Raw genomic sequence first — 24,626 nt, 5'->3', positions numbered from 1 at the left:
ATCATTCATAAATTTTGGTTACAAATTTAATTTAATTAATCCCAGAAGTGCGGCATATCACTTTAAAGTACAAAAAAATTTGTTATTTTTAAATCACACACTTGTGATCGTGTTGTAGTCACTAGACTGGTGATCAAGACGCAATAAATTGACGTCAGCTTATTGTTTTGCATGCAAAACAGACAAGATGAGATATGTTTCTCTTTTCAACGCATCGTGTTTCGCATAGAAATGTCAAGTCACTGCTGTGCAGCCAACTTGTTCTTACTTCTCCAGGCTTGATAATTGCTAGTACATAATAGTTATTAATCTACTAATAGTTTGAGGTAGTAAACTAGTAAATTTCAATTTGTATTTCGTTATCTGTCGACCACAGAACAGCTGTGAACACTAAGTCGACTGTCAAGTGTCAACTATCGTCGTAAGACGTAAACACAAAACAAATATTTTAGTACTTCTAGCGGAAAACATCGTATCTAAATCAAGTCAAGTGGTTCCACACTAATTTTATAATTTATATATATTTTAATTTTGTTATTAGTAAATAATGATTAAGATAATGTGTAATTAATTGAGAGCCACTAAAACGCACTCAATAATATGGAAGTGACTAGTGGAGCTGAGGAAGGGTTTGTAAGAGAATGGACTCCTTGCTCTCATGTTTTGAACCTCATTCCACCTAAAATACAAACTGGAATTTTCTCCAACGATCTTAATTTGACCTGCGTTGATGCTGTTAGTGAATATATTGCTCTTGGGACTAATGTTGGATTGGTTTATTGGTACGACCGTAAAAAAGGAAATATTCAAAGACTAAGATGTGAGGTAACTATAAAAAACTTTCGTCTGCCTTGTAATACTTTTAATGTTATAATTTGCTTTTAGGGACTGCTTATTCTTAACAGTTTGATACTTATGGTTGATACTTGTGTAATGTTACATTCACTTTAAAGGCATTTTCTTAAAAAATACAAACTTTATTCGAATTAAATAATTATTACATCATGGCACCTACTTTGGATGCACCTTATTGTAGTCAATAAAAATGTTTAAAGTATGTTTTTTTCAATAAAGCAAAAGAAAACTGCAGTACATCATCAGTCTTTATGAAAACAATCTTCTTTATTGTCAAACAGTTGAATATTGACACTAGTAAATACAAAAACTTATGGAATAATAATGTTGCAGGCATCAACATCACCAATTACATATGTTAAAATAGTAAACACTGTAGATTATATGGTGGGAGCAGGTAATGCTGCTGGACAAGTAACAGTATTCCAAATTCCAAAAGAGCATCCCGAAAACATTCCTGATACATTCAAACCTAAAGTTGAACCTAAAGTGGAAAGGTAATAATCATTATAAATCTGTTTTTATATACTAGTGAATTACTCTAATTGAATAGTTCACAAACTGTGTGCTATACTCTCTCTTAAAATTAATAAAAGAATACTCTGAGCTTGGTGGTCTACTTTAACATGACATTGGCAAATGTGGTATACCTTCCACAGGAGCCATAGTAGGAAGAATAGAATAGTGGCACATGGCCTTGTGCAGTTTCTTACATATTTTCTTTTCCTTTGCTGTGCTTGTTTAAATAGAACTAAGATTTCTTCCTTTTTTCATTTTGTGGTTGTCCTATTATGATTTTTGTGCATTTTTCTGCTGTCTCTAGTCACATATCCTGTCTATTTGAGTATTTAGGTTCGAATCCCGGTAGGTGTAGGTTTATATGATGAATATAGATGTTTGTTTCCGAGTCATGGATGTTTAAATGTATTTATGTATGTTTATATGTATGTTTAAGTAAGTATATTGTATTAAATATATCATTGTCTTGTAATCCATAACACAGGCTGTATATGCTTAACTTGGGGCAAGATAATTTGTGTAAAAAGTGTGTCAATATTATATTATTATTATTATATTATTTGAGGTAGACACCTCATAAGAATAATAATAAGAAGATACATACTTTTCTGATGATTTTCCTCAAGTCTTATTTCTCCTGTTTTTTTCCTGTCCTTCAGTATGACTACTATTACACTTTATTCCACTCCCCTATGTAAGATATGCTAAGATACTTGATTTAAACTCCATTTGGCTAATTGTGGAAATTGTTTTTCATACGCTTTTCCAGGCATTAGAAACTCTTCTCAATCGGAAGATATTTTGACTTGAACGATTTGTCACTCGATTTATATAATTGAAAATTTGGTAACTATGTTACTAATCTAAAGCTACACATCTTATAAAGTAATGAAACTGCTAAAAAATTAAAACAGCATATAACAAACATTCACACACAATACATTAATTTTTGCATTATTAAAGTAAAGTCTTAAACTATCTATATATATAAAAATGAATTACTGTTCGTAAGTCTCGCTAAAACTCGAGAACGGCTGGACCGATTTGGCTAATTTTGGTCTTGAATTATTTGTGGAAGTCCAGAGAAGGTTTAAAATGTGAATAAATAGGAAAATGCTGCTAAATTAAATAAAAACAACAAATTTGTTTTTCCTTTGATGTGTCCATACATAATTTCTATGAGAGAATTTATTGACACACGGTTTTAAAGTTCTGCTGTGAAACAATTTCATTACGACAGCAGAGTGCACATTTTACGAAGAAATGCTTCATGATATATTATTGACAAATTCATATAAAAACATTATTTTATTTATTATATACAGAACAACGTCTGTCAGGTCAGCTAGTTCAGAATAAAAAAATATTTCTTTCATTGTACAGTATAAAGAATAATGTTTGATTTACACATCCATTTTGTAGTCATGAATAAGGAAAATCCCAGAGTACTGGATAGTTGATGGGAAGTTACTTTTAAGTATCCTTATTTGCCTTAATCTTAGTGTTGATTTCACAAAGGCTAGTAGTGCCTTTGCTTTTCGTCTGACAGAAGCTGGTTCAATCCCTGCCTGCCATATATCAATGTGTTTTTGGCTTACTGTGTAGGCGAACATAGTGACGAAAACTACACACACCTGCAAGATATTCAAAAGTAGTGTATGTAAAATCAAACAACTAGCACTGGGCTTACAAGGGATTTAAATGTTTAGTTCAAATCCAGGCCGTTCTTACTCTAGGTGTACTATGTGCCTATCTTAATATAATACCAATACATTTACCTTTTTAATCATAATCTTTAAGAGAATAGAACCAGCAGATCACAGAACAATCAAAAGCAAATAGTTATTAATTAGACCCAGATAACATCACACTGTGGCACATATTATACTGAGATTGAAGATATAATATAACATGTACATCTAATTATATATGTCTATTGCAACATATATAGTACTAAAGTAAGGTAAATATATATAGGTCTATAGGACAAAAACTGTACAAACAGGGAAACATTTACAAAATAAAACAAACATATATGAACAAAACTGGAAAAACTTATTTAAACATAAACATGTACATGCCTAGTCTAATCATACATACATACATACATAAAATCACGCCTCTTTCCCGTAGGAGTAGGCAGAGACCACTTCTTTCCACTTGCTACGATCCTTACATACTTGTTTCGCTTCATCCACTTTCATTATTCCTTTCATACATGCTCTCCGGTTTAGGGTACTCTTGACCTGGCCTTTTTTCAAGACATCCCTGATTTGATCTTGAAACATCTGCCTAGGTCTACCCCTTCCAACACTTTCATTCACACTGGCCTAATACACTTTCTTCATCAATTGTTCTTCATTCATTCTCTCGACATGTCCAAACCATCACAGCATAGTCTTATCAAATCTAATAAAATTGAAATCTTTTAGCTCTCTAATATAATAATATATGGTGGCTCTGTTTTATACCACCTCTAACAGACACAGGCGCAATTGCTTGGTATATTGAATCATATTCAATTCAATTTATTAATTAAGAGACCTACGGCCTTACAAATAAAATTGACATAAAGCTATAACTAAGCATAAACCAAGAATATGTAAAATGTTTACAAATACACATTTTGCTTACGAATGGTTTGTACGGATGTATAACGTTTCCCGCGTTTATTTGCGAGGCAGCTTGTCATTAGGAAAACTTCAGAATTATCATTGTATTGACAGTGTTGTCAACGATATTGTAAACATTTTGCATTTTCTTTGTTTATCATCAGTTATAACTTTATACCAAGTTTATTTTGTAAGGCTGTTAGAATACAAAATAAGAATAATTATACAAGTTTTACTTAAAAGCTAGTTAACACTATGCCTGAACTAGGTAAACCTAAAGATGATAAAATGATGTTGATAAAATGTTATGATGAGAGTTGTCAAGGTCATTACAATTATTACATAGGTACAAAATAATAAACTTATATTATACATTACAGATACACCATTGGCGATTTGCATAAAAGTGAGATTACAGCTATAGAGTGGTCCAAAAATGGAATGAGGCTATTCTCTGGTGACAAAAATGGAGTTATCATTATGACTGAGATTGACTTTTATATGGTGAGTATTGAATCTGTTGATCTGTTTATCGGCATTTTTCCCTATACCTACTCCATTAAATACATAATAGCTTTAAGGATATTAGCTTTAAAATATACATCCAGCTGACATTCAGACACTACAATAAATTTAATGGTTTCGTAAGATTGTATATTGTATTAAATTATTGTACTCTTGCATCATAGTACATGCTGTGCCTACTTTTTTTTATGGAATAGGAGGACAAACGAGCGTACGGGTCACCTGGTGTTAAGTGATCACCAGCGCCCACATTCTCTTGCAACACCAGAGGAAACACAGGACCGTTGCCGGCCGTTAAGGAAGATGTACGCGCTTTATTTGAAGGTACCCTTGTCGTATCGTCCCGGAAACACCGCACAAGGAAGCTCATTCCACAGCTTTGTAGTACGTGGAAGAAAACTCCTGGAACACCGCACTGTGGAGGACCGCCACATACAGATGGTGGGTATGATATCCTAACTTATGGCGTGTCGTGCGAAGGTGGAATGCGGGGGCAGGAATCAGGTTAAACACAATGAAGCGAATGTGTCTACGCAACGCCAAGTGATCCAGGCGTTCAGAGAGCACTGGGTCCCCGATAATTCAAGCTGCTCTGCGTGGCACGCGGTCAAATGGATCGAGCTGATACTGGTGTGCGCCAGACCAGAGATGACAGCAATACTCCATGTGTGGCCGGACTGGGCCGGCCTGAAGTATTGCCGTGCTCTATTAATGACGCCCAGCTTCTTCGAAGTCAATTTGGCTTTGCCTTTCAGATGGCCACGGAATTGGCAATCGCTCGAGATTTCGAGACGCAGTATTCCGATACTAGGCGAGGCTTTAAGGGAAATGTTGTCGAAGAGCGGTGATACGACAAATTGAGTTTTTTAGTGGTAAACGCGCAAACTAGAGTCTTCTGGAGGTTAAATTGAACAAGGTCCATTTTACCCCATTCCGCGACTTTCTCAAGAGAGGACTCGATAGAAGACACAAGTTTCTCCCGGCACTGGTCGACGATGTCCCGGGAGAGATTTGGGGCAAGATCAATAATCTAATGTAACTATGTCGTTCATAATTATAAATATATTCGTCATAATATAAATTTTTGTATTGTAGCATCTGTGTAAATCAATGGAGATTGTAAATGAACAGCATGAGATAGTGCAGCTGAGCTACTACCAGAATGCGCTCCTGGTGTCCAGTGTTTACCGCAGCATTGTGTGCGAGCGTAGGGACAACCGCTGGCACGTCAACCAGCTGGGCAAGAAGGAGAGGAAGAGGTGAGTCAGACTCAACTACCATTATATACTACCTCACTATACATGGCTTGGAACCGGTGTACATTTTAGGATGGCCTGCACTGATTTTTAATTTATATCTGCAATCAATATGAGCAGATGTGTTTGACATCTAGAATTTTGTGGGAAGTGTGGTCCATTGACCTTTCTTCCCTTTACTTCAATTCTCTTTGGATGGTTTATAGTGAGTTACTCCACTGCCAATGGGTTTGGATGAATTGCTAGGCGTTCTTTGTAATTTGAAGAGTATTGTGTGATTTCTTCCTTTACTGTTTTAAAGAACAATGGCGAAATTTTACCTGACTATAGGAATAACCGTCCAAGGTTAGGATAGTTACAAAAAAAACTTCGTAGATAAATTGACTTGTTAGATAAAATTGTATTGCAAAAGGAACCGGGGAAATAAATAAAATATTTATTTCATTTTCACATTATATGCTGTCACGACTATGAAATCACATCCATTTTAGGTTAGATCAAGGAAAGCTATCTGTCAATATGACTGACAGCTATGAGCGAGTGATCAATGAGATTCTAATTTCCTGTCACCTATGATCTACCTAATGCTTATAATACCTATCAATTATAGTTACCGCTGTTGTGTTGTTTTGTGCTTTCTTTATTTTAGTAAGTAGTTTCTATTTTACATGGCTTGGTTTTGGACTTGAATAATATCTTTCTCTCGTATTAAACTCTGAACCTCATTTTGTACTACTTCTGCTCTCCATTACTGGACTATGATATGCCCCACGATTTGGTCTAACGTACGCTGTTTATATAACAATAAACAAAATAAAATATTTTGCTTGTTTAATTTACTGTTACCTACTTCTACAAAATAAGATCTTGGATTGAGAAAAAGACATTAGAAAACTAGGTACTTATTTTACCAGTTTTTTAAGATTATAAAAATGGAAGTACTTAGTTTAAAAGTCGACCCGAGCCTTAAAATCGGGCGTAGGTTAGGTACACTTTAGAAGTACCTACCTACGACTATGTATTGCGCATTTGACTTCCCTCTTATAAAATTACTTATAAAGCTATGGACAACCAACTCTGGTTTGTTGCAAATAAACTGTTATTAGCATTGCATCAAGTAATAAGTTTCCATTTTATCATAATATAATACTCAGAGTTGTTGACCGTAGACAGTAGTATCTACCGTAGACGTTAGTAATTAGGTAGGTATTTATTAACTATTTGCCTATGGTTACTAGTTCCTATCCTTAAAGATTTTTGGAATTGGTGTTATTCAGTGTTATTGTTGTTGGAACATGTTAGTTGGAATATAATAGATAAGTATAATATAGTTAGAACGGTAAAGTAATAAAAATAAAAACCTAACCTAAAACTCAAACAAAATAATAATTTATTTCTCAATTATCCCGGTTCCAAATTAAAAATGAATAATGTCAGTAGATCCAGAAAATTATAGAGAATTAATAAGTACACGTCAGTTCTTGAGACGCTTCCATTCAATTTCAAATATTTTGTAGTATGAAACTTCGCTATTGTTCTTTAAGTTCTTCATGAAGATCATTGTTCAAGCCTGATTGAGCCCAATCATGGTGCTGATTAGTAACTTACCAATCAAATTAAAGTAAACACCAGTAGAAACAATGGATTGTTAGCCTTGTTACAAAATAAATCAAAATTGCTTCACCACCTTCTCCACCATTCCGTTTCTTGTACTAATTATACAAATTAAATTAGTAACCAAAACATACGGAGAGGCGCGGGTTAGAGTCCTGCATCCTTAAGTTTTGTTTACATTTTACCATTTACCGCCACATTGGAATTGTGTATTTAATGTGACATGAAACTCATTTCCCCCATAAAACAATGTCTTAAGCAGATGTGGTATCAACCTCATAACACCACATTGGTATTTATCCTTTTAGCAGCTTGTGTGGTCTTACATGAGTCCTTTCATAATTATCACACGTATTTTGGTTGCAGCCTGTGCGCTCTGGGGGCGGTATTCCAGTACTCTTACGCATGCGGAGGAGCGGCCAACGCGTATTGCGCTCGCCCCGGCCTGAGGGTGTGGCGCGCGGACCGAAGCGGAAACGTGCTACAGACACTGCTCTTCAAGGTATGTTCTTCGTCAGCCCACACCAACAGTGAGTCCAAAATGACTCCACTCTGCCCCGCCTCGAGACTCAATACTAATATTCATTCTCATTGAATATGTATCATTGAAGTGAAATCTGGTGTGCTTTCTCCACTTAACATTTGTGTTATTATTTTTTTACAAGTTTATAACCCATTTTTGATTAAATAACCCACTGTGGCAATTGTGATGGTTCTTGCTAAGTATATAGAAACAGAAGAAGAAAACATCTTACTATGTTTTTCAAATTGAATAAATATTGTTATAAGAGCTTTCCACAGAGTGACTAGCCCCTGATTATATTTATTCCGGCTCGTTTTGTCGCCTTATATCTTATCTAAAAAATCCAAATGCATGTGACAGGAGATGGGAGGATGGTATTGTAAAATCAGCCGGCTTGATTGCAATTTGCTAAGGAAAAAGGAGGTTGGAAAAAGATCGGAATTTAGATATTAAGTTAAAAGTAGACGATGTTACGCATATAAGTTAGATAAAGACAAAAAACCAGTATCCCGAATAAATACTTTATTATTATTATTCTGTGGCAGGATGCGATATCGAACCCGCTGACTGTGGCCGAGCTCCTGAACCCGTCCCAGCGCAAACACTGTCACAGCGACCGCGAGTACAACCTGGGCGCACTGCATGTGTTCCGCGACCACTTCCTGGTCTCACACAACGACCACTTCCTTTACATCCTAGACCCGAGGTCGCTCACCGCTGTCGCCGTAGTCGACGACCTTAGAAGGTATGTTGCTTGTGGCAATGTCGTGGGGCGAGTCGTTCCCTTTCTAAGATTTAACAATGGATGGAGCGATGGCGGACGGTGACTGGTGATCGTAGTGAATTCTATAAACTTGAACTCATAAAGTTTATTAAAATTTTGAAATAATTCATGGTAATGGTTTAGTTTATGATTTCATCTTTGGCAGCTGTTGTATCCCAAACGGTCAAATTTTTATTTCATTATAACAAACCAAATTTAGGTGCCTCCGTTCGAATTTAAGTCACAAAATAAATAAAGAAAATCTTTAATTACACCAAGCATTTGCAGTATATTTTTTAATACATATTTTGCTGTAAAGGTAGTCTTATTCCGTGTGTGTTTGGAGTGCGGAAATTTATTATTTTCCGCACTATTGTTTTTAGTTTGATTAAAATTGTGTTTTTTTTAATTATTTCCTCAACAAATGTTCAAACTGTAATTGTATGAACAAACGAAACAAAGCGAGCGCAACAATCCGGCAACATTTTATTTCAAATAAAAAAGATGCCCCGTCACGGCTCTTGAGTCAGAAAAATGCCTTATGCCTACTAAATTCAAATTCAAATATTTTTATTCAAAATAGGATGTGACATCACTTATTGAAAGTCAAAAACTACCACCCATTCCAAAATGAATGCCTCAGACCTGAGAAGAATGGGCGCAACAAACTCAGCGGGTTTTTTTTTCCCATCGAATAAATATGTTTACAAAGTAATATTGTACAATTAAACTAATTATTTAATAGCCTGAGGGCGGTCACTCCATTCCCAATCTGTGGTATCATTAAGAAAGTCATTTATGTTATAGTAACCTTTACCACACAAACGTTTTTTAACAATTCTTTTGAATAACGTAATACTTTTGTTTTGAACATTTTCGGGGATCTTGTTGTAAAAGCATAATATACATCGCCCCACAAAAGACTTACTCACTCGACTTAGCCGAGTAGTACATTACAAGACTTTTGTGGATCGATGTATATGCTTTTACAGTAAGATCCCAGAAAATGTTCATAACAAAAGCATTACGATATTCAAAAGAATTGTTAAAAGGTTTGATTGGTAAAGGTTACTATACCGATTTGGCTAATTTTGGTCCTGAATTATTTGTGGAAGTACAGGGAAAGTTTAAAAGGTAAATAAATAGGAAAATGCTCAGAATTAAATAAAAACAACAAAATTGTTTTTCCTTTGATGCGTACCCCGTCGAATTTATTGACGCAACAGTTTGACAGTTATGCTGTGAAACAATTTCAGTACAACAACAGGGTGCATTTTTACGATGCAATTCTTGATATAATGAAATATTATTGACAAATTGATAACAAAACATTGAATTTGAAACTGACTTGCAGGTGTACAGTTGCGTACATTTCCATTCCAGTGCCGCGTACGCTGATTATAGTCTTGGTGCGATCTATATTGCCAACTTTTCTTGAAAGAAAGAAAAAAACGATTTGTTTAACGACAATGGTGACTCCGACATTTTCTGAAAGCTTCCACACTACTGCCTTCGTAGCAGCTGGCATCGTGTGCAATAGGAACCTCTATCAACGAGAATCTATTTTTGGCTTCTGCGATTAAAAACATTGGGTGAAGCACTGCACTTAACCATCACAGAAATTTGTTGTTGAAAATGTTATTATATATATAATACTAGCTGACCCGACAGACGTTGTTCTGTGCATAATAAATAAAATACGGTTTTTATGAATTTTTCAATAATATTTCATAACGCCATGATTTATTTTTTATTACTCATACTCGGAAAGTAATGTTGTTTTGATCTGATTATTGGGTGGAAAATGCTGTTTCCCTCCATAGAAAGGGAAAAACTCTTAATTCAAATTCAAATATTTTTATTCAAAATAGGATTTAAAATCACACCTGAGAAGAATGGGCGCAAGAAACCCAGCGGGCTTTTTTTTTAATATAAAATATGGATTACAATGTAATATCGTACAATAAACATTTATAATAAAGAGCCTGAGGGTGTTCGCTTTATTCCCAGTCCGTGGTGTCATTAAGAAAATCGTTTATGCTATAATAACCTTTCCCACTCAAACGTTTTTTAACAATTCTTTTAAATTTCGTAACACATTTGTTTTGTACATTTTCTGGGATCATATTTTAGAAGCATATACATCGCCCAACAAAAGACTTACTAACTCGACTTATCCGAGTAGTAGGCATAAAAAGTTTGTGTTTGTTCCTCGTGTTAACATTTTGAATGTCACAGTTTCTTGAAAATTCCTCAATGTGGTTATGTACATACAGAATATTATCAAAAATGTATTGAGAAGCAACAGTCAAAATGTTTATTTCTTTAAATATGTCTCTTAATGATTCTGTACGACCTAGGTTATAAATCGCGCGAATAGCCCTCTTCTGCAGCACAAAGAGAGTATTAGTATCGGCCGCACTGCCCCATAACAATAAACCATAGGACATAATACTATGAAAATAACTAAAGTATACTAATCTCGCCGTATCTATGTCAGTTAACCGTCTAATTTTCTTAACCGCATATGCTGCAGAACTAAGCTTATTCGCCAATCCTTCTGTATGGGGGCCCCATTGCAATTCGGAATCAAGAGTAATGTCAAGAAATACATCAGATTCCACTGGTTTTACCACCTCTCCATTTAATAAAATATTCGCATCTACATTTTTGATATTTGGCGCATAAAAATTACTTCCCACCTAAGGGCCGGAATGAACTTTAATAATAGAACTGTTCATAGCAGTTTTACGTAAAAAAGAACTAATTAAAAAAATCCAGCGGCCATGTGACTTTCAAAACAGCCAGTGTGAACTTAGCGCAAACTTCTTTGAGTGGAATAAACCGCAACAATTACGTGGTAAGTTCCATATTTGAAATTTAAAAGGTCGACATAAATTGGCGGGATACTAATCTGTGTTTAGATAAACAACTAGTTTTATTTTCCTCATATACGAAATGAAAAGTAGAGTGTTTAACTCGGGCAAAAGTATCAATACCTACTCGGACTATAGCCGACCTCCCTGCGCTCGGGCGTCTAAATACCTCGGGAATTGATTCTTTCGACCCTCGGTTAACAATCTACTATTCTAAAGCATGCTCCCTGTCAATGACGTTCTATATTATGTATGGAATGTCATTGCTCCCTCTTGTTAACTATAATGAAATTGTTACACAGCAGAACTGTCAAACCGTGCCGTCAATAAATTCTCTCAAAGAAAATATGTCCATACAATACAAATATTGGAAATTAAAATAAAATAATAAAAACTATCCTATATCTCAAGTTGGACTAAACTACACGAAGTAAGCCCCATTAAAATCATTAGTTTAGCAGTCCATCGCGGACAAACAACGTGTCACTTAATCTAATATATAAAATTCTCATGTCGCGGTGTGTGTAGTTAAACTCCTTCGAAACGGCTTGACCGATTCTCATGAAATTTTGAGTGCATATTGGGTAGGTCTGAGAATCGGACAACATCTATTTTTCATCCCCCTAAATATTAAGGGTGGTCCGTGGTAATATTTTTTTTTTTAATTTTTTTTTGACATTCTTTATATATATAATTCTTGTGTGCGTGTGTATGTCACTGAACTCCTCCTAGACGGCTAAACCGATTCTAATGAAACTTTCTGTGTGTATTCAAAAGGATTCGAGAATGGTTAAGATTCACAATTGAACTACCTCCTAAGCGGCTGGACCGATTTTGATGATTTTTTTGTGTGTTGCAGTGAATTTGAGATTGGTGTGTGTCTTCAGGTGGATTTGATAATGGTTTTGATTCACAATTAAACTACCTCCTAAACGGCTGGACCGATTTTGATGATTTTTTTGTGTGTTCCAGTGATTTTGAGATTGGTTTAGATTCTCAATTCCGTCGATATAATATAATTATCCTGCTCATGTGTATTTAAGTGGACTCCTCCCAACGGATGGACCGATTTTTCAAATTTAAGACGTGTGTCCGAAATTTCCGACAGGACAACGTCTGTTGGGTCCACTAGTTTTTTTTATAAATTTGTTTGATTATGAGTCAGCATTAAAAAATACATACAACTTCAAATTTTCCCCTCTACGATCAACAGTTACTTTTGTATCGCGATTTTAATATCGGCAATACAACGTTTGCTGGGTCAGCTAGTTTATATATATTAAGATGTTGTATGTAAGATATTGTATTGACACAAATTATATTAGTCCAAACTAGACAGAGCCTGTACTATGGGTGCTAAACAACGCTATATTCATCATATAAATGTTTGCATCTACCGGGATTCGAAACCGCAACGTCTTTAAGACGTCGATTTATGTTAATAGACGGTTTTTTTTAATGAAAATAAGGGACGAGACGCGCACGACGTTCAGCAGATGGTAATTGATACGCCCTGTCCATTACAAAAAAAAATTCTGAGCTGCACTACAACTGCGCTCGTCACCTCGAGACATAAGTTGTCGAGTAATTTAATTAGCTACCAGTGCCCTTCAGTACCGAAACACAGTATGCTTACACATTACTGCTTCACGGCAGAAATAGGCGCCGTTGTGGTACCCATAATGTAGCCGGCATTCTGTGCAAAGGAGCCTCCCACAGATTTATATCTAATATTGGTGAAACATTTCCAGGATCGTATCGGTGTCCGTGAACAAGGACGAGATATTCGTGTTGGAGGGAGAGCGGTCGCTAGTGCGTCTCGCTCACAAGCCCGAGCCGGCCGCGCTAGCTCAAGGTCTGTTCGCTACAAAGCAAATAATTAATTGATTATAACTAACGGCGGGGCCACAACATGCGACGCTGTTCGTATCTTAAACATCTGACGTCACACAACCCATCGTCAATTTAAAATGGCGCATAGTATATAGAAAATTTATTGAATTAGGCGTTACTTTGTGGAAATCCATAATTAACAAATGATTTAAGTTTTCTTTAGTGTTAATTCCGCTAATATTTGTTTTTAAAAACAATTCGACACGTGTTTCGCCTCTACACGAGGCAACCTCAAGACGTGTTGTCTCGCCATAGTCTGGCACGAGACTGAGTCTAGACTAGTGCTAGTCGAATTGTTTTTAAAAAACAAATATTGACGGAATTAACACTAAAGAAAACTTAAATCATTTGTATCATAGTAAAAATAAAAAAAAATATATAAAAGCCGCGACCTCTCGCGTTTCGTGCGAGTTTAGGCGTGCGTCATAAAAATTAAATTTTGTTTTCAGTTTTATTTCCGTAATTAATCCCAGAAGTGAGGGTTATCGCTTTAAAAAACATAACAAATTATTTTAGAATATTATGTTGACTAATTCACTCAAGTTCAAATATTTTTTATGTCTCAAAATCTGATTTTCACTAAGACGAACCCATTCGAAAAGATGTTTTAAACTTGTGAAAAGGCGCATGGAAACTGCGCTCTTTTTATGAAATAAAATTGCATCACTAAATATTTACAAATTTTAGAACGAGATAACGCACCCGGCCCTGTTGGTCCCACCAGAGTAACCGCTGGTTCAAAAGGGAATATGAAGAGCTGAAAATATGTGGCCATAAGGCCATTTTTTTGTATATTTTAGAATCACCATATTAAGTAATAATAATCAAGTGTTCATTTATAATTCAAAAAAATATTCGTTTAAATGATTTTGTTTAGGCTATGGTCTCCTATTTTATGCCGTACGCGGCGTCTGGCGTTAGCGTCAACGATTAATTCCGTGGCTTCCAACGTCTGGATGCAACGCATAGGGTCGGCGGTCAATTTATACATCTCGCGTGGCGCGCAGGTGGCTCAGTGGCTACTCGCGAGCGCTAACGTGCGGTAGGGTTTTCGCGATGGATTTGTTGAAATTAAAATTAAATAATTTTTAATTTAAACTTTTAATTAATAAATAATTAAAATTAAAACTTACCAGGAGATCAGACTGCATCACTAATTTTTTCCCAACATTGATGCATATAAATATTGTTTTTATCATTCTTGTCACTTGTATCATATAAGATTTTACTGATCCAATCAACAACTCGACTTTCCTTTATCAAACCTCATCATTTTGTGTGACGCGAGCGACGACCTTTACGCTGCAATAGTTCGATTTGACTAGAGACGCGGCGCACTGTGTTCGGATGGCGCGTACGGCGTCAACTCGCCAGCGTCGACGTGTGAAAGAGACCACAGCAGTACATTTATATAGCAAGCATTGTGACGTAGCGTACGGCGTAACGAGACGTCGCGTACGGCGTAAAATAGGAGACCATAGCCTTATAAGTACGTATAGTTTAAATTCATATTACGTGTATTCGCCCCGCGTCGTAGACATGTGTCCGAGCCCTAAAATGCCGTGAAATATTAGCGACAACGCTAATATTTAACACAAGTTAACTCATCGCTGTGTGAGAGTCGTTTGAGATGCGTCGTAGTATAAAGCTCTGTTCAAACTGAGGCGAATAACGCGCGGTACGCGGGACGGAAGTCGCTCGCGCCGATTGTGCCAGCTAACTTGTATAGACGTGTTCAAATTGACGCGAGTATTCGCTCAAGTTGAAGCGAAACAAGAGTGGGACGCCCGGCGGGATTGTTTGGTCTCACAATGCATAATATTTCTCCACTGTAGAACCAAAAATGACACGCGGGAAGTCGCGTCAGTTTGAGAGGCTAAGCGAGTGAGCGAATTACTCTAAAACGCGTCCCACGTCCCGCGCGTTATTCGCCTCAGTTTGAACAGAGCTTTACAGTGTTCTGGCCTCGCCCTTACACTACACACAAAATTATAATAAAATTATAATAATGACTTATCACGAGAAAATCGTGAAATGAATAATGTAATTTGCACTAAATTTGGCAGTAAAAGATGTAATTCAATTAACTTATCGCCAAAAAGCAATGATATTTGTATTTATATGGTCAAATGTCAAAATATTTAAATTCAGGTCTCCAAATGAGGGTAGTAATAATTGCAAACGTACTCGCGAGACTTTTTTTAACCAACATTTTATAGGCTCTGGTTGAATAATTGGACTAAGGGGGAAGGAAGATGTCGTCTAAGATGCGAATGAGTATCACAAAATGTTGATCTGGGTGGTTAACAATAAAATTAAAACAAACATATTCATATGTGCCTTAATTATATATATGGTATAATATATAATTAATCCCCTTAATTAATATGTTATATAAGCCTCGTATTTTGAACTAATTCTTCAATTTTCAAAAGTAGATCTAATAATTTGACCAACCACCGTATATCAGCACCGTAGCGAATTAAGTTACGTTTCTTTCCCTTTGATTATAATCACCGCGTGGTTATAAGTTGAGCATTCATTAACAAACTTTAGTTGAAATAAATATTATTGTTGAGGTAAGTAGATTTCTTATGGAAGAAGAGGACAAAAGGACAAACGAGCATACGGGTTAACTGATGGTATGTGATCACAGCTACCCGTAGTACAGAGGAAACACAAGAACGTTGCCTTGAAAAGCATCAAATAAACGATCCGTGGTGCGACTCAATAAGTCAGTAGTCAACCTATTGCGTCACCCAAGCTTTTAAATCAAATGTAATCCGATCTACTAACAACTGAGTCAAAGTACTTGAGTCGTTTGCATTTATTGCCATCAATCCTCATAAAAAAATCTTTAGTATCATTTATATTTTATTATTTTGACTGCCTTTTACACTGCTAACCAAATATTTTTGACAGATAAAATTATTACGAATAATCTATGTATTTCTTTCAACTATGTCTAACATGGTTGTTGTTCTTAGCGATCTAAAAACAACCGTGTTTTTGTAAAAATAAAATAAAAAAAATTATATTTATAAAATAGTTTTGGTGCTTACGTTTTTTTATTGTTAATATAATCAATATTGTGTTTTGCATAACGCATGTTTTGTTAAAAGTATCACAATTAATTATGTAGCTAATTTTTATTTTGTATATTTTATTTTCTATCTCCTAATATTAAAAAATAGTAGTGAAATATTAAACAATGTATACAAGGTTTTTAATATATTTTTGTAATATTTTTTAGAAGTAGTAGCTATATATTTAGTTTAGATGTGATATGTCCGTCCATGATATGTACTTCCATAGCGATAGTTTCTTACGGTGTTATTACAAAAAATAATTTAAACATAGCTTAGACACGTGTTTTATTAAACAGTGTCTAACTATTTAAGCGATGTCTAAAGATTGATGCTAAACAACAGAAACACACTGATTTGTAATAGAACTTTTTTTAAAACAAATGTTCAACACGTGTTTAACATTTTTGTAATAACACCATTAGTGCTTATACTAAAAATAAGCTATACATTATATGCATTTTAACCGCACTGTGCTTATTGCTTGCTTGTATCCTCAATGCTCACGAACGCGTCACGAAGAAGGAGTTTTGCCGATATAGCGCGCTCGCTCTTTCTTGCAGGACTTATGGGAGGACGCTGTGTTATTGTAAATCTTACAAATGTTGATTATTTCTCAATGTATTATTTTTTTTCATCCAGTTTTTTTTTAACTTAGATTAGTTAGATTACAATGACAATATGATCTAAGTCATAACGTATCGCGAAACGACCTCAGATGTAGCGTGCCCTGATATAACCCCGATTAATGTGTTTTCAATCAATTGACTTCCACACACTAAATATCTATCAAACAAACCTATTTCTAGAAGAAGGAAAGAAAGCGGCCTAACTTATTTTTTTTTGTCTTGTAACTTTCGCAAACTTTGGATTTTTATTTTCAACATAGATTACATAGTACTGTAGCGTGTGGGTCCTCCCTCACATGCGGGATCGTTGTTGTTAATCAAACAATATTATACTTTTATGACGTATTTTCTTTTACCATCTTTATATATATAATTCTTCTGTGAGTGTGTATGTCACTGAACTCCTCTTAGACGGCTGGACCGATTTTGATGAAACTTTCTGTGTATCTTCAGGTGGATTCGAGGATGGTTTAGATTCACAATTAAACTACCCCCTGAACGGCTCGACCGATTTTGATGATATTTTTGTGTGTTCCAGTGAATTTGAGATTGGTGTGTGTCTTCAGGTGGATTCGAGAATGGTTTAGATTCACAATTAAACTACATCCTAAAAGGCTGGACCGATTTTGATGATTTTTTTGTTTGTTTCAGTGAATTTGAGATTGGTTTAGATTCTCAATTCCGTCCATATTATATAATTCTCCTGCTCATGTGTATGTTAGTGAACTCCTCCTAACGGCTGGACCGATTTTTCAAATTTAAGACGTGTGTACAGGACAACGTCTGTCGGGTCCACTAGTAATTATATATTATGTAATCATAACTTTATTTTATACTAGCTGATACCCGCAACTTCTTCCGTGTACACACATGAATAAGCACGTAGTACTTATAAATATCTTTATATCTTAAAAGTTTATTAACTTTATATTAAATGAACCCATCGCCATACTTTATCAATTAACATAAAAGTAATTTCATAGATAGTGAACAACTGTTGTTAATCTACCAACTATAGTTAGCTAAAATTAAGTTTATTTTTTACCTCTTGAGAAAGTTAGAAACATAATATAAAGATTCTAATTAGTTATTCATTTTAAATTATGCTTTCAATTTGATTTCTGAACGACGCGGGACACATCAATGGAAAAACAAAATTGTTGTTTTTATTGAGTTACGAGCTTTTTCATATTTATTTACCTATCGCTACCGCCCTATCTGCCGTATCAATTATACGGGGCCCGCGATGTACGTTAACAAAAACTTTTGTTAAGCCGTCCATGGTATCCTTAGCATGCGGCGCCAACACCACATCTCAAACGCGTCAATCTATTGTCTGTCAGCCAATTTCAAGGTCCAAGTTTCAGCTCCATAGAGCGCGATGGGAAAGACAAGAGAGCGGACCAGGTGAATTTTCGTCCGATTGGTGATATTTCTGTCCTTCCACACCCAGCTGAGCTGTGTCTGTTTTGGCCATTCCAATTCGCCTCTCGTTCTATTGGAAGTAACATATTAATTGTACTTAAGAACATTTTCTCTGAGTACTTAATAATGCTTTAATCAGTTTAGATTTAAGTTATCCATTCCATTTGTGTTTTTGGACTGCACTGTTTTTAAGTTAGAAAAGTACTATATATGCCATTAACAATTTATAGGCTTTATCTTACAATTATGTTGGCTGACTTATTGCTGTATTTATGACAGAGCTTTTCATTATTTAAGAAAGTATTTTTCATAATTAGTTTATAATACTTTGTAACTAAGTATTAAAAAGTGAAATTAAATAATGGTTGGTTGTGATTTTACGTGGTTAGTCAAGCAAATATATTATTATGTACATGTCAAGCAAACGTCACAAAATCGACCAATCAAAGTGCTTCCTAATGCCATTATATATATTTAATTTTATATTACCTAATTATATATAATATTAACTTAAAAAACGGTTGTTTATAGCATAGTAAAGTATTAATACAAATAAAGGTAGCTGTACACTGTACTTGATATAGTTTAAACGTCTATAGTGCACTTACACCATGATACACATACAACTTCACGATTACGATTAAATTAGGTACTACAAATTTATTTGTATCAATATCTTAGCTAGTCAAAATCGACCAGTGCCATTTGACACTAGATCTTTCATATACACCAAAATCGTAAGTGGAGTTCGGCACACTACGCCCTGACCAAGTTCTGACTCTCATTTTGTTTATAAGATTTGCATGGTCTTATAGCTTGTTTCAATAGTTTTCTTATATATTATTTCATATCATCTTAATTATAAGCAATCTATTAATGCACGTAAAATAAATGCGCTAAAATAGAAGCCTCGCGCGCGGCAAGATGGCGCCGATCTATGGCATCCCGAGGCGCGGGAGCCCTTTCCGTTTGTGGAAGTAGCATTAATAACCCTTTGCGTTAGACCAATCCCAAATTTAAATTTCTGTAGTACTCCTAACCCCCGCTGGCGCAATTCACAAAGACTTGACAGTAGTAGTGTTGTACCACTATTATTGCGAAATTGTCGATAAGGAAGAAAAAAAATATTAATCGGTACTGATAAATTATATTATTTATTATCAATAAAACGTACCGTAATGCAAGAAAAAAACAATAAGACGTTCTATTTTATATCGTTATAGTATTAGTTTCGCTTCTAGTTACTAAAACCAAGTTACTAAAACTATAGGCTGAAAACGCACCAAAAAAGCGTTTTTTACTTTATTACTATAAGGGTAATATAACAAATTTTCACAACTACCGTCAAGTTTATGTTTTGCATCGTAGCACATGACGCATGAAAATACCATCAGTGACCTTTTTTTTTAATTTCTTATACCGATTACAGATATCGATTTATAAATGTTTTTATCGGATATATGCACTATTTCCACTGTAATTTTGTATTCAATCACTCTTTATGTGAAGCAACCGTTACTATATGTAAACAAAAAAATCTGACTAACAAACTATTTTTACTACAGTAGTAATAAAAGGATGTTTTGATTTTAGAATGCTTTAAAGTTAAGGATGTTTTAGTTAATTTTTATATTATTTGCGCTTATCCGTTAATTTTAACTCCACATACCGTGGAAGAAATAAAAAAAAATGTATTTTACGTTACTGAACATTTTTTTTTTAATTTTGTTGTTTCGATCCACGTTATGTGGTAGTTTACCAAGAAATATGAATTTTATAGATCTAGTCTAGTCTTTAGTCATTTTTTATTATTATTTTTTGTAACGATATCAGCAAGGCCATTGATACTTATATAAATATATATTATTGTTTATTTTTGCATTTTTATTTCACTCAATACAGCCAAATTCTTTTTAAAGAAAGTACATAATCTAAACTGTCCATATTGACAATTGACAATCTCTATGGCAGTTATATTTTACCGCTTGTTGGTGTTACTTTGGGCAATGGCTCTGTTGGATGTCGCTTTTATATTTTTTTTACTTTATAACTAACGGTTTGACTTTTGGCCCTAACAGACGATCCAACAAGTCTGATGACGAAATCGCTCACGACGTCACTCCAGCAAGCGGTGAATACAGTTCGAGATTTTACACATTTAGACCAAACGGTACCGTACATCGCATCGGTTCTAGAACAACCTATAGCCATGTTAACCCGCAACGAGACGTTAGACATGGGGGCCGTCGTGCCGGGCGAGGAATGCTTCGAGCTGCCGCCGATCAAACATTTGCCGCACGAAGTGTCGGAGAACGTTCTAGAATCGATCATTAACGAGTTTAAAGATGTATCGAGTGACGCCGAGGAGATAAGGAGGGTTAGGTCGGCAGAGTTGGAGAAGAAACTGAAGCTGTATAATAGTATAATGGAGAAGCAGTGTGAGGTGGAGCTGATACACAGCAGGCGGAGCAGGAGGCGGGAGGGGTCCGGCGGCAGCACGCCGCGGATGTTGACGCCGGTGCGCCGTGACGTCAGCTACACTACGCCGTGCGTCATGAACATCAGCGTATACGGGTGTGTATACTTAGTTGTGTGTTAGATTAATTTATCATCATCAGCCGGAAAACGTCCACTGCTGGACAAAGGCCTCCCCCAAAGATTACCACGACGATCGGTCCTGCGCTGCCCTCATCCAACGTATTCCAAATTGCTTTATTATTCCATAATATTAAACCTAATTTTAAATCATTAAATGTTTTTAAAAATAACGTTAAAACACCACATTTTGAAGGATTTCTCATAACTTATTTGTTAGACCGCTTCCGGCTATGACTATGAACGAGACCTTAATAAACAAATACCCTAATAGCTGTCATTATAACAAATAATAAAATAGTGTAGGTATTTTATTCATTACTGTAAACATTTATTTTATACGTTACCCACCTATTTCGTTATACATGTATCTACCTAATTAGTATTTATTGTAACTCTGTGTAATTATTATAACTTTAAATAAAACGACTTAAAATATGTATTCATATACACTACGATTTGCCGCTCAATAACTATGTGTATCATGTTAGTTTAAATATCTCAGTAAGTGAATTTGTATTCTTATTGAGATAATAAATATTCTGAAATCATAATTTTGAAAAAGTACTGCATTTGCGACTAAGAGTAGATTTCTAAGTGGGTGTATTTTGCTGGTGCGAGATAAAGTCGAGGGCCTCTTTATAGCTAGTAGTCCAATCTCTTCACTTTCTTCCAAGAACATTTGTTTTGTACTTATCTATCTATCTATCTAGTAAGAAAATAACTAATTATTATCATTTTAGCAAATATCTATCGATTTTGCAAGTATAACGCTGAAAGGGGTGTTAAGGATTTTTGACAGCTTTTAAATTTTTTTTAAGGCTGACACATTGTTTGAAAATTATATCCTATTCCATTAAAATATTGAACAGCCAAACAAGCTTAAAGTCTCTTTCTTTGGTGAAAAGTTTAAAGGAACAAACAAAACACTAAAATATTTCAAAATAAATGATTTTGCAGGAACAGGCCAGACCAAACTGACGACCAGCTCGAGAAGCAAATCGAAGAAAAAGAGAAAATTCTAGCGAAGATGTTGAATTTGGAATCGCTGAGTATCAAATCAAGTGAAGTAGAACCACTTAATGAGCCTGACGAGTTCAGACACGAAACCGTAACTAAAAATGACATCGAGAAAACGGTTAGTCATAAACCCACACCAAAGAATCCGAAAGTGGAAGAAAAGAAGGCGGCAATAATTGAAGATCTAGTTCCAAAAATAGTCCAATTGCCTAATAACTGGAATCTAGACAATTTAGAATTAAGGTTAAGTGTAAAAGATTGCGTTAAAGATGATCCCGTCTCTCCCGACGAACAATTAGATAGCGAATGGGAAGTTATTTAAATGTAATTTTCCTAAAACCTTCGGCGCCTCCATAAAAAGGCTCGATCAACTTGCGCTTTTGATGTCAGTGGCAATGCGAATTTTGATAATTATTGTCAATCATATTTTTTTTTAATTCATTTCACGGCTAAGGGTATAAGAGATTTTGAACCTTCAATAGTAAAAGTGACGTTACATATGTCAATTTACTATCGAAGAATTATATATTTTTTAAATTCATTTTACGGCTGAGAGTTCAAGCCGTTTTAAGCCTTCAATAGCAATTAGTGACGTTGCATATGTCAATTTTGTATCGAAAATAATACTGACTGCAGTTAGCTTCGTCTGTTAAGTTGGCAGTACTGAGTAAAGTTAAGGTTAGTGGATTCTCCTAACATTGATCAAATACTGTGAGGTTAAGGAACGGAAAATCGTATGTAGGTGCACTATTATTCACTAGAGAGCAATGATGACAAACCTAGGGAACTTGTATGTGAAACGAACTATGTCTAGTTATACAAATGATTTAAGTTTTCTTTAGTGTTAATTCCGCCAATATTTGTTTTTAAGACTCAATAACTTCAGTCTCGTGCCAGATTTTGGCGAGACAACACGTCCTGAGGATGCCTCGTGTAGAGGCGAAACACGTGTCGAACTATTTAAAAACAAATATTGGCGGAATTAACACTAAAGAAAACTTAAATCATTTGTATAATTATTGATTTCCGCAAAGCAACGCCTACTTCAATAAATTTTCTATTCCTAGTTGTTAAGTTTAAGCCGACGAACAATATTATATTTTAGTACCACTTAGCTTTTTGATACATTGATAGATTTTTTAATCATTGATATAAAATATACCCTCGCGCGGGCCTTGAGCGGTCTCATTATTTGTACAGAAGTAATAAATACTAATAAGAGATGATTAGAACGTCGATGATTCAAGCCGCTGTTTGTTGTATGCGAGTCAAATGGAAGGAGCTCTTACTGGGGAGTGCCCGCACAGAGGTGAGAACAGTACTTACTCCATGTGAGGCCGACTTTCCGCCATTTACAATATATTTATTCTGTCCTTTCCATTAACTCTTCTCTGCTTTCATATTTGCGACGTATTAAAATATTAGTTCGGGGGTTCGGCCTTAGTCCATTTTATTTGTGTTTAGTATGTATAGCTATGTATCGCATCTTCTAGTAGTTTGAAGCCTTAATTCTTATATGTAACTTAGTACCAATTAAAACAAATATTGCAAGAGCAAAACCAATCAAACTAGGCTGATATACATTTCATAGAGTTTTAACTAAGAAAGAAAGTGAGACACTCTGTGGACTTCAACATGAAATAAAGAAAGCATAACAAGTAATGATATTTCTAATTAGACCAGGGCTGAAGCCTTTGAAAATGGTAAAAAGTGAAAATTAAAATAATAGTAGGGTGAAACCCATTAGAAAAGGATGAGAATATAACAAAAATGAAAGAAAAAATAAATTACGAGCAATCTGAGGTCGGGAAGTGGAAGGGTGGTAGGGTTTACTGGAAAAAATCGTTTTATCTCGATTTCCGGCAATACTACAAGTCCTACTACCTCCTAGTACCTATTTAACTTTTTTCCATAGGACTTATTTTCGGAAATCGATATAAACCGTTTTCTACTCTTAAATCCCTCGCTAATATGCAATAAATGAAAATAAATTAATGCACTAGTATTGGACTACCACAGAAGTATAGTCAAGTTAATTATAAATCTTAAATTAAAAAGTGATTGCTTAAAATAGAATAAATATCAAATTAAATTTGTAAACAAAATTTATGAATGATGCGGTACTCGAAAAAAGTTTTTTTAGAAATTCCGAGTCCATAAAGAATCCATCTTTATGTGGCTGATCAACAAGTCGAGCGACATCTCAAGTCAATTTCCTAATATACAAATGTTGGGGTTGAGCTGGTAATCAACTGTAAAGTAGATCCTGTAGATGAAGCCACAACCTGAGAGTTGAACACAGCATACAAGATTTACGATCCACGTGGGCGGCAAAACGGCTTTAAGTTTAAATTTACGACAAAATAAGATCCTCTAATTTATTTTTTACATCATGATTATATTTCAAAAAGTAATAGTCGAAATGTGTGCTGCGA

General features: G+C 35.1%; 1 protein-coding gene across 1 annotated transcript; it reads left to right on the top strand.

Moving 5' to 3' along the window:
• The first annotated feature begins 468 nt into the window (after positions 1–468).
• Positions 469–24,225, top strand: LOC126977938 (WD repeat-containing protein CG11141). Its single transcript, XM_050826634.1, has 9 exons — positions 469–825; positions 1,189–1,352; positions 4,367–4,490; positions 5,607–5,770; positions 7,748–7,883; positions 8,450–8,649; positions 13,295–13,398; positions 20,655–21,150; positions 22,132–24,225. Exons 1-9 carry the CDS (start codon positions 601–603, stop codon positions 22,511–22,513), a joined length of 1,995 nt encoding a protein of 664 aa, XP_050682591.1. The 5' UTR covers positions 469–600; the 3' UTR covers positions 22,514–24,225.
• Positions 24,226–24,626: the final 401 nt, after the last annotated feature.

The sequence above is a fragment of the Leptidea sinapis genome, chromosome 46, assembly GCF_905404315.1.
Source record: "Leptidea sinapis chromosome 46, ilLepSina1.1, whole genome shotgun sequence".
NCBI classification, from domain to species: Eukaryota; Metazoa; Arthropoda; class Insecta; order Lepidoptera; family Pieridae; genus Leptidea; species Leptidea sinapis.
This window is presented reverse-complemented; position numbering and strand designations above follow the sequence as displayed.

Bases quoted from the DNA above. Each gene is read 5' to 3' on its own strand.
- LOC126977938 (XM_050826634.1), top strand. From the start codon at position 601: ATGGAAGTGACTAGTGGAGCTGAGGAAGGGTTTGTAAGAGAATGGACT. The intron at 4,491-5,606 runs GTGAGTATTGAA...TTTGTATTGTAG, and splicing joins CTGAGATTGACTTTTATATG to CATCTGTGTAAATCAATGGA. The intron at 5,771-7,747 runs GTGAGTCAGACT...TTTTGGTTGCAG, and splicing joins GGCAAGAAGGAGAGGAAGAG to CCTGTGCGCTCTGGGGGCGG.